Here is a 25898-nt window from a genome sequence, read left to right as displayed (position 1 = left end):
GTCGAGCTAAGCCTGGTGTTGGATTAACGGTTAAGGTGGCTGGCTTAAGATCTTACTGTCCTGAGTTTGAGTCACTGTCATGCCGTTGAAATAACAGCAAGTGGGTTGATTCACCCGTCATCCTTCTGAGGTCAGCAAATTGAGTACCAATTTACTGGGGTAATAAGTCAATCGGGAGCCCTATGCGCCTCACGGTGTGAAAGGAATGGTTGATATGTAGAGCAGACCTGGTCAGACAGGTAGATTACCCCCCACCCTGAAGACCATTAATGAGACATCTGGCTTTTTGACTACAATTCAATAGTGAAGTGACAATTTTTGAGACGTTTAGAATCCACTTTCTTAATACTGCTGTCTTCAGCCAGACTCTGTGATACAAAGACTCTGTGATGTCAGTCCAATCTCCTCAACACGAGGGCACCCACCAATGAAACTGTCTCGAAATTAGAGCCAAAAAGTTTATGCAAAGGTAAAATTTATGGAATATCATGAAATGATCAAGTTTATGAGGTCCCACAGGGGCATCATGGGTTAGTGAAGGTAAGTGAAGAAAGGCTTAACCCCTATGTTCCTGAAGCCAGCCAGTTACGATGTGCCAAAATATCTGTTGTTCAAGTAAACCCATAATACAAGAATGTCTCAACAGAAAATGGAATGGTGATGAAAAACATCCAGATGCCATTGCAAACCTTTCTCTTGCCGCCGGTAAAGCTTATGCTGCCTCTGCTGCTGCAGCCGAAGTGTGTTGACAATGGCAATGGCGAGACGCAGGGCCTCCTTAGGGTAGCCGTGTGAACGAAGTGCGTCGACGCGGGCACACGCTGTGGGAACATGCTCTGGAGGTGTTTTCACATAAAGGGTAAGGACATGAAGGGTGAGAGCAAGTACAATAAATAGCAAGGAAAAGCAATTTAAGGTTTAACACACAAAAGTTCTCCCAAGATAGTGTTCTTGAGCTGTATATGAATGACTTAAGGCAAAGAAAACAATTCAGTGAAAACTGCAATTTTTGAAGAGCAAATAAATCTGAACCGTGAACGGAATGATTAAAGCATGATGCTAAAAGCTCAAAATTATCCCACACAAACTCTTATCAATGTGAGACATTAGGTTTCCTTAAAAATGGCGACAAATGCACAAAGTATGAAATGAAATTGGTAATAAGAAAGAAAAATGGATTGGTCATGGAAAAAGGGATGGGCCACGTGCACCTGATTTGCATAACGGTTAATACCATAAACAGACAGCATAAAGTCAGGAAACAGTCTCGCTCTTCAGTTTCGATGCACCATGCCCCCCTCCCCCCCCCCCCCAAGGAAAGACGTGAAGGAGTCTGAATAAGGAATGATAATAATTAGCTCTTAGAGAATGTTGCCTCAATCAGAGCAACTTCCATCATCCAAGCTATCATCAAATCAACCAAGGGGATCATGCCCATGATGTGGATGATTGCAGGCAATACCAACCCTGACAATTGACTTGGGAGACCATCAAAATCACCTTGAGGAGGACATGAGCTCAACTTCAAATTATTACAAGGAACAGATCTGACTTTTCAATCAAAAGCTTCCGATGACAGGACGAAAGAGCTCGAGGAGTCCACGGGATGTCAGGCAACAACCAGCAAAGTTTCTCATGCATCAAATTCTGTTGACTACCACCAAAGAAAAGCTGTACAGTGAACACAAACACAAGTCTTTTGTGATGCCCTCAATGCATGAGGTTACATGAAAAGGTGAAAAATGAGTAGCCAGGAGCTTTGGCACATGGAAACAGGTCTCACGAAGCGACAAGTCGAAGGTACACTGTTAAAATCTGATGCAACAGGCATCAATGGTTGCAACACCATTGACAGTCTCGGCAATGACCCAAGCTGAACCGAAAAGGCCAGGAGAGGTGGAGAATCCCACCTCCGACAAAATATGAAATGGCGACGTGCTGCTGCTTCTTGTCTATGTTTTTAATTAAAATTATGTCCAATGGCTTTTGGCAGAATTTTGCTTGAAAATTTGGTTAAAGAGTTTACTTTATAGTTAAACAAATTCAATTTCATCAGTTCTAAATTAATCAACTTTGACAAACTCAGAATTGCCTTAAAGACACCCATCCTTTGGCAATGTGGTAAAACAAGCTCACCAGTCCATAATGGTCGCCCACGTGGGTCGAAGAGTGCATCATCAGCATGCCTGTGGACACCATGGTATCCAGGACTACTCAGGATGCGCTGCAGATGCGAGTCCTGCCAATGGAGTCCACAGGCATCAATGGCCCGAGAGAAGACGGTCCGGCGCGAACGTGCCGATGCTTCTACGGAAGTGTATCAGACAAAACATGAAACAGTAAAGTTCACATGTAAACCCCAATTATTTTTTTAAAATCCTTTCTTCAGCAATGGATGCCTCAAATTCCCTTTCCAATGGGAGTAATGAGCAATTTAATAAAATGATCTCGATAAATCCATACCACGCGCATGGAGTCCGGCGGGCACAACCGGCAGGTCCCCGACTCCACTACCATCCTCCAGTGGACAAACATCGACATCGTGCCAACGCCGAAGCAACCGCTGCCAGGCCGCCTTCTCAGCGGAGCGACAGTGTGGGTTCAACACCACACACGTCCATAATGCACCTGGATAATAAGAGCGATTGTGAATGAAAGTGGAAACGTATTTATGAACAAGCAGTCAAATAAAAGCTTCTTCCTTAAACATTGTTTAATTCATGCATAAAGTCACTTCATACTTCAACATTTAAAAAGTAAAATTGTAAACTAACGTTTTGATCCTCGGCACATAATCCTCCTCGACAGACAGACAGACAGACAGACAGACAGACAGACAGACAGACAGACAGACGGACGGATGGACGGAATCACATAATACGCCCCGATATATATCTCGGGCATATAAAAAATTGATCCAAAAATAAAATAAGAAAGTTAGTCTTTTATGTGATATTAAAGGGTTCTGTGCAGTCAATGTCTCCACGTGAGGAAAGCAAAAAATGTTGCAAACCTTCCCCGCAGCATCCAGAACCTTTTAGCACCAGCCAATCTCGCGACATCATACCTAGTTCATCCCAGAGTTGCCGACATTTATCAGTCATGGCCGTCCCCTGCTGACGCCAGAGCGCAAGTCGTGGATCGGCCATAAACTGCTCTGTGATGAGCGTGAGAAGACGAGCGCCATTGGAGTCCCGCATTTTCAGCATTTCCCGCACCTGCATCATTACAATAGGTGTCAGTGGAGATACGAATGATATGTTTTGAGCTTAAGCACTGAGCAGACATTTATCTGTCAAAAGAAAGGCATAGGGGGAAGAGAAAGGGAAGAATTCAAGCAAGACCAAAATTGGAGCTATCCTTTGAAGAACTACAACAGCACTCTTAGACGTCGCGATGTCGACAGATATGCCCCCCCACCACCACCTGAACATTATTACATCATTATACATATTTGTATCGAGTTTGATTTAAATCCCTGAACCCATATTCAAAATATTAAATAATACTGGATGCCAGACCATGCGTCCGATCAGGATGAAATTTAAAACACATATTCTACATGACTACGAGATCATAATTGTGAAGTTTCATGTTGATTGATGAAACTGTTCAAGAAAAATACTTTTTAAAAGATTTTCGTTCAACCCAACATGGCTGACAGACCATGTGATCTATAACACCATAGGTGGAGAACTTTTTGTTCCTCATGGATAGACGATCAGACCTGAAAAGTTACAACTCAATCTGCTCAGCCGTTTCAGAGAAGAAGATTTTTGAAGGTTTTTACGTTAAAAAAAAAATATGGCTGCAAAACCACGTGACCGCCGACGACATCAATTTTCTTCCTCCATACAATTTAGTCCGAGATGACCCTCAAAATTTTCATACTGATCGGATAAAGCATTCCATCCATCCATCCAATGGGAACATACTCTGTGCAGAGCGTTGGTGCTGCCTAAGCAGTCTCCTTGGCTATCAGGCAAAATCCTGGATGGGTCACTACTCCGACAGGACACCAGCAAGCTGGCACTCATTTTGCCGATCTCGGAAGGATGACAGACAGAGTCAACCCCACCTGGTATTAATTCAACATTAGGTGTGATTTGAACTCAGGATCCTAGGATCCCAAGCCCACCACCCTAACCATTAAGCCACACCAGGTATATAATAAAGCATTCGACGTATGCAATTGTGACATCATAACAAAGCCACCTGTGACATCATCAAAAAAAATCACACTTATATTATTCCCCATGTGGAGTACTTTGCATGTGCCAAGTTTCAATCTTTTCCATGGAGCGGTTTCAGAGATGCAGAGGTCAATAGCTTTTCCTTTTTTCCACCATGGCTGCCATACCACATGCCGATGACTTCATAATTATCATTAAAACATTCCACTGATCTATGGTGAGTTACACCGATGGTGAAAAATTTGTGTCAATCGGATAAGCGGTTGCAGAGAAAACAGAGAATATTAACACTGACGGACGGATAAACATACATATGTATGTACGGATGGACAACCCCAAAACATAATGCCTCCAACGACTTCATCAGCAGAGGCATAAAATTAGGGGCAATACCTCTGAGCGCTCACCTGATAGAATAATAATAATGAGGACGAAGTCAATGTGGGACGGAATCAGCAAAATGCACCAATGAACCAATGCTATGGGCCCAATTTTTTGAATGTCATGAACAAACTTTGGTACATCATGGGTGATGAAGGTTGTGGTCAGGTTCCATCGAAATTGTGTGCGTATTTTCAGAGAAGAAAGCAAATCCATATTTTTGGGAGTTTCAAACCTGGACCAACTTTGACTCCCGGTATACCCCGTTAGAAGCCGATATTTTTTCAATATCATGAACAAATTTGAGTTGCAAAACACCAAATTTAATTTTAGCCAACTTCGGTTACAATTCCTTCAGCAGTTTCGGAAAAGAAGTTGCAAGTGTTTGCGGACGGACGGACTGACGGACAGACGACATGCAATCCCATAAACTCCCTGGATCTCTGTTCCAGGTGAGCTAAAAAAAGGAGAAAGACAGGTGAAGACAACATTTAATATACTCATGAATGGAGACTGGAGAGTGTGTGACCAGAGAAAGATGGCAAAGTTACGTAGAGAACTGTTAAACAACCAGGAAATTCCGTGGATGACTGATACAATAGGGAAAGTGGAGCTGAGTGGCGAGTCAAAAATGCAAATCAAAATAATAATACTCTCATTGCAAAATTAATTATTTCACTGCAACCCATCCGCCCCTTCCTTGCACTTCCCCTCCCGAGCATCACACAGCCAAAAAATGCAGCCAATCACCTGAACCAACCGATAAACTCTGCAAACCACCCTCTCTACCGACGATATATCAAAATACATCAGATTCTGTGCCTTATTTGCCAAAGCAAAAATACAAAGTAACACCCGTTTCCATTTTTCTTCACATCTCGTCGTCATAATATAATGGGCGTAAGCCTGGAACTTCTAATACACTTTTCGCCGAACATATTCTGTTCATACTTCCGAAATCTTCACATTTTGTGTTCCATGTATTTACGCAGGTGATAGCGGAATCAAAAAATCGAATATAGATAGAATTTTCAAAGAGAGAATCGATGACGTCACAATCAGCAGCGTTTGGCGGCAAACCGATGGCCGGGTCCTAGACGACATGCTTCACTTAACTAGGTGCATGAGTTCAGGACGTTTGTTCAACTCAGCATTCACGACTTTTATCCTGCCATGTTGTTAATATAGAATCGATGAATATGTCAAATCATTCGTGTTACTCATCCGGCACTATGTGTCAAGGCCAACAATCTAAAGCGACCGGTCTCAAACGCCACCATGGGCACCCAGACACGCCAGCAATATGAACTGAGCTGTTGAATGCGGCGCAAAACATCCAAAGAAACTACCGTAACAGAGTATTGTGATCCGTCCTGTCCCCCATACCCGTCGTAGACGAGTATCTGCTAGTTTACCGAATCCTACCATTTTTCGTTTTTTCACATTTCACTCGCAAGTTGCCCATGCCTACAAGGGATTCCAAACGGGGTAGGCATGAAGATGGCAAAAATGCAAATGGAGTCTTGTGTCATCGAGCCGGCAAGCCGGGATCAACATTTCACATTAATTGCCACATCTGATGTAATTTAAATGCTCTAATAGTGGTGACGTGCTCCATTTGAAACTGTTTGTTCGATATATGTAGCTTTTTGATGCCTCGGGTCTGTAATAAAAATTTGTGTTGTATCAAATCCAGCGACAAATTGCAAACTAATGGTGGGATTCATTCATTCATTCTCTTTCTCTCTATCTCTCTCTCTCTCTCTCCACTACTTCCCATTGAATAAATCCTGCCTCTCTGGCATCTCCTCATCCTCCTCCACCCCCTCCTCTTCTTCCTCCTCCCTGCAATTTATTCACATCCAATTCCACAAGATCTTTCCGTCTGCATGACATTGTGCGAACAGAATGCTGCGATAAGAGACAGACAGACATATGACAGACAAATGGCAGTGTATGGTTGTTTCTTTTAGTTTCCCCATCATGAAAACACTCTACTGAGTTCTCGTTGGAATGGACATTGTTGCACACCTTATGAGGTTGCATATTTCCTGGACAAAAGCAGATCACCAATGGCCAGCCTAACAAATTACCTATTAGTCCAAGATGAGTTTTAATCCTGACTTGATGTCCTTACCTTGGCAAACATCGAGTTGAGCTGTTTTCCTGTACCATAGTACCCGCCTTGGGACAGGAACTGCTTCACCTGCTCCTGCACCTGCTCCTCATCAAGATGCCAGCAGTTAACATCGTCCACACTAGCACCCGCTGTCGGGTCCGGTGCACCTTCAAGAAGCCAAAGGGAATAGGTCAGTGGTTACCTATACAATAATTTTCTTAAAATTCATCAATTTGTTAATACTTTCACACTTTTTATTCATTAAATTGCCAAAGGAAGCAGTTATGTTGATCAACGGAAACAGACTCTGCATCAGGCACCCCCGTTTATACCATGTAGTTGGTTGATCTCAGAATCAGCCGAGAGGATTTCGTCAGCGAGGCGTTGTGCGGTAGGTAGCACCTCTGTGTGGTGAGCCGTAATAAGGTATTGCACAAGCTTCTGCAGTTGGTCACGGCTCAGCTGGGACAGCGTTTCTGAGATGGGCAAGCGCAGGCGGACACGCTCGGCCCGGCGGATACGATAAAGCGATAGCGCTGCGACATGAGCACAGTATACAATGTCTCGTTCGCCGCAGCCACATGATACCGATGTGATCTTGCAGCGATCAAAGCTGATGGCCACACTGAATGCACGCTCTGGTTCAGATTGAAGGCTTGGCTCCGTCACTGTGCCACTGAGATGGAAGCCTGAAACCGCAGAGCAAAAGGATCAAGAAACACAAGATTTAATGGAGAAATCAATTTTACCGTTAAATTTTAGCTGCTTTGATTTGTTCATATGCTGCAAAAACGATTGTTAGCACATCACAAAGCACAATATTAAAGTTAGTGGGGAAACTTAGCATAACAATTGTGTATTTTGTGAGGAAAGCACCAAATTTGGCACACGAGTAGCCTTTCATATTATGAATAGATTTGGATATTGGGCCATCTCAAATTCAACCGCTGATGGCTGTGGCAGCCATTTACCACTGCCATCAAAAATTTTAAGATGGCCCAATATCCAAATCTGTTCACAATATGATTTGTGAGTTCACAATATGTTCACAATATGATTATGGCTACGAGTGTGCCAAATTTGGTGCTTTCCTTACAAAAGGCACAATTGTTATGCTATATTTAGCTAAGTTGCCCCACTAAGTCCAAAAGTTCTGCATCCAAGCAACAATTTAAAGTCACAGGTGGGTGAAAAACTCAGACACCTTCCCACCTGATGGGAGACCTTTTATAATCATTGGATTGAGAAAACCCAAATAATATTATATCTTCTTTAAAATATCGTTTGAGCAAGTGGATCAAGACCTCCACTAACTGTACTCCAACAACACTACCTCTATGTGATACCTGAGATAGTCAACCGAATCAATTTCAAACACAAGATAACTACGATTCTGTAGACGTTGAATATTTCTTGCAACAGTTTCCCAATCATCTCGGTTCAAAACTCATCTCAGTCTTTTCCAACTTGCTTTCTTACAGTTTCAAAATGACAATCTAGGTGTCATGTCTGTACTTGAATGTACAGGTCAGGTCAGGTATGGGAGCATGCGCCGGAGCAGCACGTCGCTGCGTCCACTTTCCGCCGGTACTCCAGGGGCTTCCGTCTGGCCATCCCCGAGGCAGATGCCGAGCCCATCCCCATCTCCTTGAGATGCCGATCAACCTGCTACAACCACGAGGCATGCGGTTGGCCCATTGGCCTCCTTCACTCACAAGACTCCCTCGCTGAGAGAATCTGGTGAGCAGGATCAGCATCAGGAAAACGAGCCACATGTCCATACAGCCGCAGCAGACGCTCACGGACTATGCAGGTAACAAATCTCATTCGAGTCTCTCTCAGCAACCGCTCGTTGGACACAAAGTCTGACCAGCGATAGCCAAGGATTCTCCGAAGAGACCTGGTACCAAAGGAATTAAGCCTCCGTCTCAGATCCCTGGTCAGAGTCCAAGTTTCACATCCATAGAACAAGACTGGAACACCAAGGACTTGAAGACTCGGACTTTCGTCCTCCCACACAGGTACCGGGAGTGCCACACCCCATGATCCAGTCAAATCCATGACTCCCCAGGCCCGACCCAGACGTCTATTGACCTCTGACTCTCAGCCAGCAGAGACATGAATATCACTGCCAAGGTAAGTGAATCTCTCCACGACCTCAACATCCTCACCACAAACAAACACAGACAGGACAGCAGCATCCAAGATGTCACCGAAAGCCTGGATCTTAGTTTTGACCCAAGAAACCCGTAATCCCAGCGGCCCGAACTCCTCATTCAGCACCTCGAGGGCCCCCAAGAGGATGTCTAAAGTCTCCGCAAAGATGACTGCATCATCTGTGAAATCAAGGTCCGAGATCTTGACATTCCCAAACGATGCACCGCAACTTTATCTCTCCGACATCCTCCCTAAAATCCAGTCCATACAAGTGCTGAAAGGTGTGGGGGCCACCACACACCCTTGACAAACTCCAGTAACAACTGGAAATAAGTCAGAGATGGTAGCACCACAACTCACAGCACTCTCAGTACCAGAGTAGAGTCCAGACATCAGATCGATCAGTTTTGGTGGCACCCCACGAAGACCAAGAATCCTCCAGAGGACATCCCGATTCACTGAATCGAACGCTTTACAGAGATCAACATAGGCTGCAAGCAGCCCCTGCCGAAACTCTCGTCTGCGTTCGGTGAGGACACGAAGGGCAAGGATACGGTCAATCGTTGACCTCTTTGGTGTAAAGCCTGACTACTCTGGACGCTGTTGCTCAAGCAGATGGTGGCGAAACCTATCAATAATTATCCGAGCACAGACCTTGCCTGGCACTGACAGCAGAGTCACCCCTCGGTAGTTGTTGCAGTCTTGGCGATCACTCTTCCCTTTCCAGAGAGGGACAACAAGAGGGGTGTAACCACCTGCCATGATCTCGCCGCAATCCGGTCTGCGAACTTCAGTGAGTGCTGCAATACGAATGTCCAAACGCTTGAGCTCAGATGATAACAGAGACAGGTGATCATCCAGTCTCTCGGAGACCGGATAACAGAGACAGGTGTTCATCCTCTCTTAGGATAGGACATTCCAGGCTCCCATCCGAAGGGTCCACCTCAGGTTAACCCAAGGAGACCGCCGTCTGGTGGACGACACCTCAGCACCACTCTGACACACTCTCCCGCAATTTGACCCGGGAATGTTACCCCATGGTTTCCCTCCTATCATCAAAGATTGGGGTTCCCGAAGGCTTTGCCCCAATCTCGTCATCCGGTGAGCTGCCCTGTGAAGGGAAGCTGCACAGGAGGTACTCCCACGGAGTGGGTTTAAAAAAAAAAATTTATGCTTCAAGAATGTTTTGCGGAATTAAGAGTTTTACGGTGGCCGGAGTGCAAATCCTGCCACTAACCTCCTAATAAAAAGTAACCCAACTGCAGGAGGACGTCCACAGACAGTTGAGTACTAGATATGGATGGCCGTTGCCTCACAAGAAGCTTCTCCGCCCTTTGACAGGTTTTGTTTGTAATCCTGCTGGGTGTCCATATCCAAACACCCTCCTCACCAGAAAATCTGGTTGGGGAGACAGCTTAGTTGCCGACAACCCGACCATGGAACAGGTTCGTACAGGTTTACATGATACCTGCAGCAAGTCACAGATCTGAGCTGGCCTGACCTGACAATAAATTTACACCAAGCACATTCGATGTCGAAGTGAGGGGTGGGTTATATTAAAAGGAGATCGCACAAAAAGGTAAAACAAAACCATGCCTGTAAAAATAAAATTGCACATTTTCAGAGACACCTCCTGAGACACCAACTGCATGACATCGCAGGTCCCAATACAGGCGAAAACGTACGTCTGTCTAATCGATGTTCCGTTGAGAGCACGGGTACTTTTACCGAAACGAACAACCAAGCAGCTTGGAGAGCGCTCACCAAGTGGCTTAAGCACTCAAGCAAGCACTCGAACTAAACGGTTGATGAGAAAGGGCTTGTTTGGCATGCGATAAGCAGCACATTAAACACACACCTCCCGGAGATGTCCGACATCTGAGAGCACGGATACTTTTACCGAAACGAACAATCAGGCAGCTTGGAGAATGCTCGCCAAATGGCTGAAGCAGTCAAACGAAATGGCTCGTTTGGCATGCGATTAGCACATTAAACATACACCTCCCAGAAACGCCCGGAATGTCAATGATTAGCTACACATTAAACATACACCTCCCGGAGACCCGCAAAATGTGGCGATCGCATGTGTGGAAATTAAATAAAGCCACGAACGTTGACGTCTCCGGGTGTTTATAAGCTTTACAATGTACCTCACGATTCGTAGCGCTGATGAACAGGTGTTCGAGAACAAGAACTAGGAAAGTGAAAAGAACAACTTTATCGTTAAGAAATCATTGCGGCCTGTTCCAAGTCGGGGCATGGTTGAGCAGGCAAAAAAACATGGCGGCTTCAGACTCCAGCGAGGTTACCCAGGAAGCGCCTTAAGGCCCAAGATCGGCCGATGAAGGATATAATTAAATAAAGCCGTTAACTATCTTCAAAGGGCGGTGTTTTAATGAACCCAAACACCAAATTTTCACTCTTGCACTTCCCTGGAATTTTCTTTGTATGCATGCAAACTTTCAAGCTGCTCGGTTTCATGGTTCTGGGGTTAAAAGGACACACACACACACACACACACACACACACACACACACACACACACACACACACACACACACACACACACACACACACACACACACACACACACACACACACACACACACACACACACACACACACCGTTTTATTAGTATAGATGCATTGGTTTACAAACCAAATCCCGGGATTGTCATCTTAACCACACTTCAAAATATGATGACGAAAATATGATGATTCATGAAAAGGTATATTCAGGTCTCTGAATGTACTTGTCCTGCATGTGTTATGTGTATAATCTCCTCCAACAGTCTCAAGATCAATGTGCAGGAATATGGATGATTGGATAAATATAAAATAAATACAGATTAACAAAGAAAGATGAATAAACCAATGTCACCCGCAGGGTGACCCGTATCTTGCCAAAAGGTGACCACGTGTGACTTCTTTAAGGTCACACTGAGGTGAACAGAGCTGCTATCCACCAGGAGCGACTCCTTGAGGAATATCTGCCTACGAGAGATTCCGATGAGAATCGTTCTTCAGAGTAACCATGAAAAATATGCGTTTGCCTCATAACGTCACCAAATGACATCATAATGTCTCAAGCTTGACATATCTAGAAAGCACTCATTGAGGTGTTCAATTTGAGGTACTACACGATATGGTTCCTAAAACTTGAAAATTTGACCTTGGGGTCAAATATGTTTGACCTCAAGCGCTAACCATGAAGGTCAAGGCCAATCGCCACCAAAAATTAATCAGCTGAGCGCCAGACCATGAACTATATTCCCATGAAGTTTGAAGACGATCTGATCAAAAATACTCAAAAAATAAGGGGTTCGTCGACTCCCCGAAACAAAGTGACCTTGACCTTTGACCTTCAAAATTTTGTGCACTGAAAGGGACCTCTATAGGCCTCTGATATGCGAAGTTACAAAAATTTCCAATGATAACTGTGCTCTGCAGAATTTTTTATACGTGATTACAGACAAACAAAAAAAACAAAAAAAAAACATACAAGCTGACTAACATGTCTTGCAAAAACTTCGTTTTGGCAAGATAATAAATCGATAAAGAATTTTGAAATCTGCCTAAAAGACAGACAATGCCCACCAAGACACTTCCATCTCCAAAAGTGACTGCAATCAAGGCAAAGGACGTTCATGCCCAATAATTGCTGAAGTGCTGGTGATGTTGCCGGTTTGCTGAATGACAGCGCCAAATTCGCAGACTCACTGAAGGCTTCCCCCATCATAAAAATCAATGAAGATGGACATTAATCAGCTATGTCCAGCATCCATTTTCCCCCAATGGCGAACACCACTCTCCATGCAACACCAATTCCTCAATTTATGACCTTGAAAGCTATTTTCTGTTGCCTTTATTTGCAACTAGTGATGCCAATCATGATATATCTCCATCAAACCAATATTCAGAGTATGAGAAAAGTGATAACACACCAGAACCTGCTGCGCCCTGGTAAAATTTATAATCGGGCATCTATTAACGCTTCTGTTGGACATCTACAGAACAAAACAGTTTCAATATTAAGCAGTGAAAATATTTGAAACATTGAGCATACATATGATATCTGCACATTTATTGAAACATAAGTGCACAATTGTTGGCCTTCAATGCTCGAGGACAAACGTCTTTGGATGCTTTGTGACGGTGGTAATATCTCAAAGATAAATTCCATTTGCAAATCACAAAGTTTGGTTCAGCTTTATTGGTTCATATTATTACTTGGTGAAAAAAATATTTTACCCAGGATGTTGGTCTGTAGCATTTATCTGTCTGTCTGTCTATCTATCATGCGATTTTTGGCCACAGTTTTAAAGCAATTGTGAAATTTTGTGTGTGAGTGGGTGACTGATGAAGGACAGCAACACTTAATTTTGGTGAAGATCCGAATCCGGATCTGAGAATTTTTAAAGTGATTCTTCACTATTGAGAGATAGGGCCAAAAACAATATATAGCACAATATCTCAAAAGGTTATGGATGGATTCCACAGAAACTTTGTGGACCCGTTGTATGTGTGAAAAGGACTAATTGATTCAATTTTGGTAAAGATTTGAATCTGGATCCGGAGCCAATAATTTATTTTAAGTGATTCTTTACTTATGAGAGATAGGGCAAAAAACTATGTATAGCATGATATCTCAAAAAGTTGTGGACGACCTGTGACAAAAACTCGGTGGATGAGTTGGTAAGGTGACAAGAACAAGTCGATTCGATTTTGGTTAAGGTCCGGATTCAGATCTGACCTATCGGTGGCATACCAAATGTAAGCTGCTCAGCCTGGCGGAGGTATGTTCTCTATGGAGTGCCATTCCGTTTCACCAAGTATCACTCAATGAGTGATTTTTTTCATTTATTCGTTTGTTTATTTATGTATTTATTAACTTGTGCAAGTATTCGTTGTGATAACCATTGACATACATTGTTCTTTCCAAGTTCAACCACTTGCCATTGACTGAAATGATGCAAAATGGAAGAAAGGGCAGGTGCAATTTTATTTCACCTTCTCAAAGTACGGAAGCATGACCAAGAGTAAGGAAGGATATGTTCAAATTCAGTACTTCAAGGCAATCAAAGATAGGGCATACACACGGTCTTGTGCGGGCATACATGACACTGTGCGGGAGAAATTGAAAATGGCACGTGTCTATCAGATCAATAATTTCTCAACAGTTTGTTTTAAATTCACTCTTCCAGCCCTTAATTTTTGAAGAGAGTTCTTCCAAAACTCTGCAAGCTATTGTACAGACAATAGTTATGAGTTATTGGAATAATAAATACTGTAATCCATGGGTTTTGCTGGGACTGTATAGTTTCCAAACCGATGCTTTGCCACTTTCATTTTTCAGTTGTTTATCATTGCCACCTTGGTACATTTTGGATAAAATTTTGCATTTGGTAGTTTTCTATTTGAGTGACGAGGTATGACGGAAAGTTTCAACTTTGCTGAAAAAGTTTTTTTTTTTCATGTTCATCTTGGTGATCAAGTGTGACGTTCTGTGTGCAACCGGGTCTCAGGTTGTGCAAAGAATGATCTCCACCCCCAATGTTCATGCATTTTTTCAAAAAAACATAAGAGTACCATGAGTACAACAAGAAAAACGAGAGCCAAGTTGATGGCGTGCTATTGCAAATCCCCATGCTTCCCACCGAAAGCAAAGTTGAAAGATGGTAAAAACTTGATTTTGACCCCTGTGGCCCAAAGTCCTCGCTCCTTGGTTCAGGAATCGTGCGTCAAATTCAAAAAATCATTACATATTTCATGCGCCCCCCAATGTTGATTGCATATACAAAGTTTGATTTCAAAAAAATGTGCCCTGAATTGCATTTTTGGGGATTTGACCTTTTGACGCCACCACGCGGCCCAAGGAGTCGGAGACAAAAATTCTACTTCTCTCGCACCTTCTTGCCATGTGGTGATAATAACTCCCAAGACTTCTGACTTTCTGCACAACCATTTAGGAGGAAACAGCGTGATGGACGGACAGACAGACAGAAGTCAATCCGAAATCCCCCTTTTTTTTTTTTTTTTAGGGGTGGGGAAAAAATGAATGCTAATTGACATTTGATGAAATTTGCACTTTACAGATGTGTTAGTGTTACAGTTTCTTATGTATTGAAATAAAAAGTTGATTTTGGATTTTTAAAAAAAGTTGTATTTCATGTTGAAGATTTTGTTTGATGATTTTTTATATTTTCAACGAATGCATGATCTTTTTTCATGGACTTTGTACAGAACAGAAAATGAAAAACCACTCAGAATGACACTTGGTGAAACGGAATGGCACTCCGTAAAGAACATACCTCCGACAGGCTGAACAGTTTAAATTCTGTATCCAACTGATCGGTCGGATATGAATACGGACGTTAACCAAAATCGAATTGACTTGTTCTTATCACTTAACCAACTCATCCACCTCCTTTTGTCACAAGTCGTCCACAACTTTTAGAGATATCATGCCATACATAGTTTTCGGCTCTATCTCTTAATGGTGAAGAATCACTTCAAATTCAGATCTGAATTCGGATCTTCACCAAAATTGACTCAGTCTTTTTCACACACCCAACCTGTCCACCAAGTTTCATCCGAATCCGTCCACAACTTTTTGAAACATCATGCACTATTGTTTTTGGCCCCATCTCTCAATGGTGAAGAATCATTTAAAAAATTCTCAGATCCGGATCCGGATTCAGATCTTCACTAAAATTAAGCATTGCTGTCCTTGACCAACCCCTAAAAACACACACACACACACACACACACACACACACACACACACACACACACACACACACACACAATTTCAGAATGATTTCTTTAAAACGGTGGCCAAAAATCGTGCGACAAACACAACAGGCAGACAAATGCTACAGACCAACATACTTGGATAAACCAATGTCACCCGCAGGGTGACCCGTATCTTGCCAAAAGGTGACCACGTGTGACTTCTTTAAGGTCACACTGAGGTGAACAGAGCTGCTATCCACCAGGAGCGACTCCTTGAGGAATATCTGCCTACGAGAGATTCCGATGAGAATCGTTCTACAGAGTAACCATGAAAAATATGCTTTTGCCTCATAACGTCACCAAATGATGTCATAATGTCTCAAGCTTGACATATCTAGAAAGCACTCATCGAGGTGTTCAATTTGAGGTATTACACGATATGGTTCCTAAAACTTGAAAATTTGACCTTGGGGTCAAATATGTTTGACCCTAGGTGCTAACCATGAAGGTCAAGGCCAATTGCCACCAAAAATTAATCAGCTGAGCGCCAGACCATGAACTATATTCCCATGTAGTTTGAAGACTATCCGATCAAAATTTCTCAAAAAATACGGGTTTCGTCGACTCCCCTGATATGCAACAAAGTGACCTTGACCTTTGACCTTGACCTTCAAAATTTTGTGCGCTGAAAGGGACCTCTATAGGCCTCTGATATGCGAAGTTACAAAAATTTCCAATGATAACTGTGCTCTGCAGAATTTTTTATACGTGATTACAGACAAACAAACAAACAAACAAACAAAAACAAAAAAACAAAAAACATACAAGCTGACTAACATATCTTGCAAAAACTTCGTTTTGGCAAGATAACAAAAAAAAAATATTCCCCAAAGTAATGATCATTTTCTGTGATGAATACCCAAAATACTTTGGTTTCTGCTGTGGAAGTTATATGGCCATTGTGAAATAAACATCAAATTTCATCAAATCCTGTTCCCTTCTCAATCTGCAAGTTAAAATTTCGAACATGTTGGGATCCATGGTGAAAGGATCGAGGACCGATTTGAATCATCCATCATTTCAAGTGTAAATGAATACCAGTTTCCTCCAGTAAAAGTTTCCTACCAGTAAATGCCTCCGCAATGATAATGTTTTCGGAAAGGGAACACTTTCATGTGCTTGCAAAACAAACTCGGGAAGGATTGAAACACTCGCCGATTGAATGTGTTTTTGTTGGGGGAGGAAAGTTGGAATCTGATGGCATTGTATGTACCTCGTTAATCTGCATTAACCTTAGGTTTTCACCACCATCAGAACTGTTCCCTCATTCTCTCCCTCATTCTCTCCCTCATTCTCTCCCTCATTCTCTCCCTCATTCTCTCCCTCATTCTCTCCCTCATTCTCTCCCTCATTCTCTCCCTCATTCTCTCCCTCTCTCTCTCTCTCTCTCTCTCTCTCTCGCCTCTCTCTCTCTCTCGCCTCTCTCTCTCTCTCTCGCCTCTCTCTCTCTCTCGCCTCTCTCTCTCTCTCGCCTCTCTCTCTCTCTCGCCTCTCTCTCTCTCTCTCTCGCCTCTCTCTCTCTCTCTCGCCTCTCTCTCTCTCTCTCTCTCTCTCTCTCTCTCTCTCTCTCTCTCTCTCTCTCTCTCTCTCTCTCTCTCTCTCTCTCTCTCTCTCTCTCTCTCTCTCTCTCTCTCTCTCTCTCTCTCTCTCTCTCTCTCTCTCTCTCTCTCTCTCTCTCTCTCTCTCTCTCTCTCTCTCTCTCTCTCTCTCTCTCTCTCTCTCTCTCTCTCTCTCTCTCTCTCTCTCTCTCTCTCTCTCTCTCTCTCTCTCTCTCTCTCTCTCTCTCTCTCTCTCACATTCCCCCCAGTTCCTTCTCACTTTCTAAGTTTAAGTTATTGCATGAATGCATTCTTGCCTGTTTTTTAACTGTTTAATCATTCACTTTATCGTAACCATAGCAGTAATAAACTGCTCTCATGCTTTGCTTTGATAATATAGCACTCGAAGAGTGAAAGCCAGCTTCTTCTTCTACTGTAGTCCATCCATTCACCCTCCCCCACTCCCATTCCCATTCACACTACCACTCCCATCGCCTCTCCCCCACCATGAAAAAATGTCACTTTCCTAAACAACAGCTACAGAAGAGAATAAAAAAAAGACAAAGTAGACAGAACTGGAACAACAACAAACAGCAGCATCAACAACAAGACAAAATAAGGAATCGCCAAGATGTCAGCATTCGTAGGATAGTGAAACTTATAAAAAGCCATGCTTGAAGCCAACAATAAAGTTTGGGGTTGCATATCCTCAAGTGGTGTTGGAAAATTGCTGTAAATCGATGGTATATTCACTGCAGCAACATACAAAGTTTAGTTTAATCCATAATGCCATCCCCAGTTGTGCAACACTTGTTGGTCCAAATTTGAAAGATGGCAAACGCTTGATTACCTCTGCCACCGAAGGTGAAGGAGGTGATGTTTTCACCCCCTTTCTGTCTGTTTGTGTGCAGTACATCTCAAAAAGTTGTGGACGGATTCAGACGAAACTTGGTGGACATGTTGGATGTGCGGCAAGGACTAACTGATTCGATTTTGGTGAACATCCAAATCCACATCTGGATCTGAGAATTATTTAATTTTTAAAGTGATTCTTCACCATTGAGAGATAGGGCCAAAAACGATATACAGCATGATATTTCAAAAATGTATTGAGCCCAATACGTTCTCGTGGATCAGGCATTACGTGGCGGAGGTATGCGCTCTACTGAGTGCCCTTCCAGTTTTTTTTAAATTAAATATTACAGGAGGTATAAAATATCACAGGAAGTATCATCAACATACCAAATAGAATGTAAAATACATTAACCAATTACAGTAAGAATACAGTTGAAGTCATTACCCTCAAAAAAAAAAATCTTACAGGAATCAGCCACACGACCGACACCACTCTTAAGAGGCTGTGGACCAGTTCAAACCCCAAAAGAGCAAGTCAAACATTCCACAGGTAAGAGGCCAAGCCACATGCTAAGAGGGCAATAGATTTCATAAATAGAAGCGATATGAAATCTTACACTCAGCCTGAATAACTAAAACTTACTTGAAAAGGAAAGAGGAAGCTGGAATCCTTCAATACATGGAATGGCCTCCTCAAAGCCGAGATCTCAATATAGTTGAAGCTTTATGAGACTATTTGGACAAAGAAAAAGTTTAAAAAAAAAAATCCAAGCAGCATAGATGATCTTTGGAAGGTCTTTGAAGAAGCATGAAACACCATTTCACAAGAGTGTATAACAAAGTTATTTGAAAATGTCCTGGAAGAATTTTAATGGTTTTGAAGGAAAAGGGTCGACATACTCGCCATCGGTTCACATCAAAGGTACACAGTGTATAAATTAGTTTTTTTTGTGGTCGACGGATAAGGATGTGACATCCACATCCGTCACATTTATTCAGAGTTATTGCCAAGATGGCCTCTTTTCTAAAACCAGTAAAACAAAAAGGTTACAAAACCCTTAAAAGTAACGAGTTTGCTGGAATAAGGAGCATTCTTTTGATGAAAAACACAAAATGTGGAAGATTGATAATGTCATGGGCACCTTTTCAGGTTACAATGTGAAATACATTACCCAACTACAGGAAGAATACAGTCGAAGTCATTCCCCTCACAAAAAAAAATACAGTTGGCTTGCTGCATTTCATTATTATTGAGCAGTATTGCTCGACTTTTGCTCCAGATTATGAAAAAAATTTAATATATGAGAAGTAAAATGCCCACTACAAGTCTGAGATCACTGTTAACAAAAAAAAAATAATGTAGTTGAAGGATAAAAGTTATGAAAGCTGTTTTTAACATACCCTTTGAAAGGATCACGTCCACCATCCGGTGCAGTACTCGCAAAACACCAGGGGAGAATAGCTTGTCGACATCCTTTTCTCAAGACTCAAACCCAGACTGCACAACTTAAAGGTGAGCATGCCACCTCTCAGCTATCCTGCTGCACACTTGAAACTGGTGGTCAACAAAATGACACAAAGGCCGGCCATCTATCTCTATGTGTGTGTGTGTGTGTGTGTGTGTGTGTGTGTGTGTGTGTGTGTGTGTGTATATATATATATATATATATATATATATATATATATATATATATATATATATATATATATATATATATATATCTCTCTCTCTCTCTCTCTCTCTCTCTCTCTCTCTCTCTCTCTCTCTCTCTCTCTCTCTCTCTCTCTCTCTCTCTCTCTCTCTCTCTCTCTCTCTCTCTCTCTTATCTGCAAAGGTTTCCCAATAATCGCATGCAGGTTTCCTTTGCAAAAACGGAAACCAAATTTTCTACATACTGTACAAGCAATATGTTAATCTCTCAACTGCGAACGCTCTTCTCTCCCGAAGGAAGCTGACAGAATCCTGCAGGATAGCATAGGAGAAATCAGCCGTGTGTCCGGCAACACTCCAATGGGCCGCAGACCAGTCCCAAACCCAAAAGAGCAAGTCAAACATTCCACCGCTATGAGGCCAAACAACCCAAAGGCACCAATAATCCAAGAAGCCAAAGTCAAATGGTCTGCACCTCCCGAAAGACGCATTCAAATTCCCTGCAGCTCTCTGAGATGGCAAGTCACAAGTATAGTCTCTGCAATAGAATTGCTTTAGCAAAAGATGTTTCATCCATATATAATGGAGCAAGCGTGTGCATGCATTTATGTCCGCCCTATAAGTATTGATTGGACAGCCGTCCTGACGACACCCACAATTCTAACCTGAAAATATCATACGTCCGCCATTTTGATAAGCCGAAGAAATCCTCGGAAGTGTCATATTCACAATCGCCATACTTTCCCGATACGTTTTCTGTTCAGTGTAAAACAACCAAAGCAACTGTTAAAATAATCATCAAATATCGAAAGGTTGGGGCTGATAGGTATTTATAGCCTTGCGAAGGTGGCAGTATGTATAGGCCTCAGGCTTAAGGCTTGAGGCCCAGTTGCATAAAATTCACTCATCCCTCAGGAAAGATTCCCCATAAGGTACACTGTGATTCCTTAGTGAAGGTTTCCTTGAGGGCTGTTGCACAAACAACCCTTAGGAATTCCTCAAGTAAGGATTTCCTTAAGGGTGAGGAAATCCTTAGGAGCCGTTACTGTGCTAGGCAACCAATCAGATTAGAGATAGGAAGAGGTGTCCCTACGCTTGATGGCGGTGAAGCGATCTACAAACTGGCTTCAGGAAGAGACAGAAGCACGAGTGGAGGCTTTTCTCAAGCACAAGAGAGACAATGCCTTGTACAGTTGTATGATGTGTATTGTTGAAGTACTTTTATGTTAAATTACAACACTACTGTTCATGACATTAACTCCATACCCCAGTACTTACAAGGTGAAAACCCCACTGCTGTGGGTTGGGGACCATGGCATTTAATAGGAACTACTTGACAATCAATACAGAGTTTATGGAGTTTATGAACGGTTTCAGGATTTAGGCAAGAACATCAAAGTTAACCCACGAAGCCAAAATAAGCTGAAATAATGTTAGTCAACATATAATAAGTGTGATATTATTTTTGTTCAAAGACGAGATGTAATTTCAATCAAACTTCAACGTTGAAACAGTCTCAACTACAGGCTGGCTCACTGGCTTTGCCAATGTGAAATGATGGAACCAGGTCTCACGCCATGTCACAATCATCCGCAAGACCAAACTCGGTGGCATTATGATTAGAGTGTCTGTTCTGAATCGGCGGTCAGTGGTTCGATTCGAATTACGCCTCGTACAAAAAACTACAACTGGTACGTGTTGCTTTCTCACTCGTCGCATAGCATTTAGAACATGAAATTGTTCCCTCATGTACTGGTGCCTCACACGATGGGAGCGGAAAGAAATGGGAAGGAATGCCACTTTGCATCCAAAAACGATTAAAAACCATCAACAAAAGCTTATAATAACTGGTTCAGTCAAGGATGTAAGAAGATCAGGATGACCATACCACAGTGAGATCACCAGACAACCAGAGAGATCACTGAATGTGATCACCACAGTGAGATCGGGTACGAGACGTGTTCACAAGGAGCCTCAAGAAGTCAATCAGCCAAGCGGTGAGGGAGAGTGGAAGAAGTTATGGCGCAATTCGGGAAATTTTGAAGGACTTAAGATGGAAACCAAACAAACCACATTATGTTCAGCAGTTCTTTCCAGATGATTGTGACATAGAATGGAGTTTTGTGAACAATTCATTCAGTGGCCTGATGACAGTCCCAGGTGTGTTAAATGGCATTATCTGGACTGACAAGGCTTTTTCTTTTCATGTTCGTGGTTTTGTAAACAGGCATAACTTCCATTAATGGCCAGGAAATGATCCAGAAACAAGAGTCAAACGCAGCAAAACTCAGCAAAAACTGCTTGTTTGGTGCGGAATGACTACAACCCAACTCATTGTACATTACATCCTCCACGATACAATAAACTGACAGATATCCTTGGAAATGCTTCAAAACCTTCTTCCAAAAATCCCGCAATGGGACAACACAGGAGAAGCAATTTTTGTGCAAGATGATTTCGCTCCGCACTTCATGATTTAACTTTGTAATTGGTTGGACAGCTACTTTCTACACAGATGGATCAGACGATGAGTACCATCCAGGAGTCTTGATTGAAGCAGTGTGACTTTTATTTGTGGGGATGGGCTAAAGAAAAAGTGTATGCCAGCAAACCCGCTAATTTGGATGAATTTGAAAGTTTTATCCACAAGAAGAATTTCTTGGTCATATTTTTTTTTCATAATTCTCTTTACACGGTCTAATTCTTACTTTTTTCTTCTCTTTCATCTCTTTTACTCTCTATTCCTCTTTCGTTATCTATCGCTCCAAGGAGAAGCTAATTCTTGCAAAAAGTTTTCTGTAAGGGTCGTGGAGTAGCGTCTGAAATCCGAATCCGATCCAGGTTCCTCCTGATGACTCCGTATTTGCTCTTTACTTCTTCGGATTCCTTCTTGGTCTTCCGTTTCATTGGAATTACCGATTATGCGACGGTGTTCAGTAGATAAGGTTGGCGAAAGATTTAAAAAAATAATAATGTGCTGAAAGCACAGGAGCTTATGTTGAAATTTGATGTTCACAAATTAAAATGGGACTAAAAGGCCTTTCAAGAAAAAAGAAAAAAAAATTTTTTTGTGTTTTATTTACATGAACAACGTGGTATTTCCCATCTTCCCATTTCTTGTCGGCACCCTGTTTGAAGTACAATTACAGAGTGGCAAACCTCACACCGTGCAGCAATTTGTGCTCTTTCAGCAACAGTTAATCTCTCAGCCAAAATGAATCAATCTGAAAGCAAAGAAGAAATAATATTAACGGGGAAAAAAATAAGCTTTCAAAAAAATAATTAATTCTCCACCTATAACTACTTTCAGGCTTTGCAGGAAAAAAAAATTTGGGTGTTTTATTAACATAAACAACATGGTATTTCTATTATAAAATTGGGACTTCATTATGGATCACCCTGTAATGTACAAATGTACGAGTTTGTTTGTCCGTTACACATTTCCAAACCCCTGGTTTTTCCAAAATGCCTGAACTTTATTATTGTGCCTTGTAATTTGCCCAAAATTAGCTGTAACGCATTTTCACACACGGAAGGAGAACGACACAAGAAAAACTTTCAATCCTGAATCAAGTCAATGCAAAAACACGAAACAATGGCAATTTCGGAGACTGCGTTATCTTTAGAGATTGCCCCATGGTGGGGAGAGGAGCAGAGCGAGGTTTGCTCTTCTGCATTCAAAGGTGGATTCTCTATCGAGAATCAAACCAATTGCATAATGTGTATATATATATATATATATATATATATATATATATATATATATATATATATATATATATATATATATATATATATATATATATATATATATATATATATATATATATTCCAGAGCAAAAGGAAAATTAATACACAAAGGGTACACGTGTAAAAACAAGAAATAATGGCGCCTTCAGCGACCTCGCATCTTATGTTACCAAAAGTACCCAAACCCCTCTCTCATCTCACATTGGCTCAGGCAGTGGGGCATCACTACCTTAACTGGGAGAGGGGTGGAGATTGGACTGCATACACACGTTTGGCTGGTCTAAATCTCAAACCCTGCATAATTCACACTTGGCCAGATATATGTTGGATAATCATAAATAGGTTCAAATAAAACACGAATACTAAAAAGTCGAAATAACCCGGTGTGCAACACACATACACACACACACACACACACACACACACACACACACACACACACACACACGTTTTGACGTGCCTTAGACTATTATGAATATCTTAATAACTTATTAGTTCAACTTTTTCAACATCTCAAATATTTCCAGTCCCATGTTACCAACCAGACTTAAAAGCTGGCTAGATAACAGCAGTTTTTGAAATAAAGTTTCTCTGGTTCATGTAAACGTCGAGTTAAAACACAATTCACAAAGGGAAGAACATTAGGAGACAAAGAGAATGGCTAGAGAAGACAAAACTCGCACCAAAACATGAAATTTCAACGATACATTACAGCATCACAATTAATGCAAAAACTCAGAAAGAAACAAACATGCCAGCAATGAAAATATATATATATATATATATATATATATATATATATATATATATATATATATATATATATATATATATATATATATATATATATATATATATATACACACAAATTATTTCACTCTTCTCAGCTGACCACCTGACTTTACAGAATGAGTCGATCCACTGAAAAACACGTCAATCAAATGCATTTGCATCGCTTTCACAACATCTCCTCCGGCTATCCGAAATGCATCAAATTCTTTATTGAGCCCCAATACCAGAATAAAAATTTTTGTTCAAAACAGCATATCCCTTTTCCTTTCTAAAAAGTGGTGTTAAATGACATTCAACGAAAACAACAGAAAGCACAGAAACAACGGCAATGATATTTTCATGAGGGCCTTCAAATCACAGCAACAATTCCTTTGCTTGAAAATCCTCAGCTGACGATTCCACATGGCTCGGGCGATGCACGGGATTTAAAAATTTACTCTAACCATCATCACATGATTTTTGAACAAAAATCTCCGAATGCATCAACATGTATGAATGCATCTCGAGACGAAACACCACAACGAATGCCTCAAACCGAAGATTGCACGCAGTCGTCACATGTGAAACGGTACGCTTGCGCGCCGCGATGCTGCACAATGAAAGACAACCACTTGGTTAAAGTCTATAATTGCAAACTCTGGACCCCCATCTTGTACTACTCACCACCCACGCATGCTGTAAAAAGGGGAAAAAGAAATAAAAGGGACACAGGGTTCAATCTCGCGAAGAAAAGAAAAAAAAAAAGAAAAAAAAAAACCTTAAGAGCATGGTGCTTTTCTTCACAAGCATTCTTTAAATGCAATCATGAGTTCTTCGGATTTAACTATGGACTCTGGATGTCATTATCTCCCACCACCTCCCACTCCCACTCCATGTTTAAGTTTGTCGATATTTCTACTTAGTAGCTAAACGCAGAGTTCAGTAACCCCCCCCCCCCTTTTGCATTACTGGTGTGTCCACCATCTTGTTTTGAAGCATCTTCCTTTCCAAATATATTTGCAACACAAAATTAACATTTAAAGAGAATTTTTTTTTTTTAAATAACAGCTGCACCTTACCAAACTGTGCACTTTCCAAAGGGAAAGGAAAAGGAATTGTAAAGATTCATGCTTCCTTTGCTCCCGGTAAGCAAAGGTACCATGCACAAGGAGAACAATTCGCAATACACGCCTCCGATTGTTGACTCAGTTTTGCAGTCTGTTGAGCAAAGACTAGAAAGCTCAACAACGGGGATTTATTTTTTCCTTTGAATGATATACAATCAATAATCAAGAACGCCTGCTACACCCGCAGGACTTAGGCGCCCATGCTTCCTCATACATTTCCAGTGTGGTGGTGTGGCGCTGCATAAAAGTTCTCGAAAGTTTACAATTCGAGCCAGAAACTGGAAAATAAACTGAAAACGGAATAGTAAATCAGTTCAAAGTCAATCAGCACATTTTTAGACAAACTTCCTTTTCCTGCACGACATATCTCCTTTTGTATAGCTTGCATTTCCATTGACAGGCAAAAGGCAGTGCCCCCCCCTACCTCCCACCTTCCTTGCCCTCTGGTGGTGGTGGTCGTATGGCAGCTTAGCTGCTGGGGTAGCTATCATTTTTTGAAGCATGACTGCGTCGCTGATGCAGTGCCCCTCTACCAGTACACACACTGGAACTGGTGCTCAT

The 25898-nt window shown here is 41.8% G+C and overlaps 1 protein-coding gene across 2 annotated transcripts in view; it reads right to left on the bottom strand.

The window, feature by feature from the left end:
- The window catches only part of LOC147032005 (zinc finger SWIM domain-containing protein 6-like), a 195566-nt gene that overhangs the window by 57636 nt on the left and 112032 nt on the right, over positions 1-25898 (bottom strand). The window contains exons 2-7 of one of the 2 annotated variants that reach the window (XM_085869254.1): positions 7026-7382; positions 6712-6860; positions 3068-3218; positions 2464-2628; positions 2137-2307; positions 690-836 (exon numbers count right to left, since the gene is read on the bottom strand). In XM_085869254.1, coding sequence (XP_085725380.1) covers positions 690-836; positions 2137-2307; positions 2464-2628; positions 3068-3218; positions 6712-6860; positions 7026-7382 — 1140 coding nt within the window. The remainder of the gene's footprint in view (positions 1-689; positions 837-2136; positions 2308-2463; positions 2629-3067; positions 3219-6711; positions 6861-7025; positions 7383-25898) is intronic. The other variant, XM_085869255.1, reaches the window with a different exon arrangement.

This window comes from Eptatretus burgeri, chromosome 2 (genome assembly GCF_056783735.1).
Source record: "Eptatretus burgeri isolate ZD-2024b chromosome 2, Ebu_testis_v1, whole genome shotgun sequence".
NCBI classification, from domain to species: domain Eukaryota; kingdom Metazoa; phylum Chordata; class Myxini; order Myxiniformes; family Myxinidae; genus Eptatretus; species Eptatretus burgeri.
This window is presented reverse-complemented; position numbering and strand designations above follow the sequence as displayed.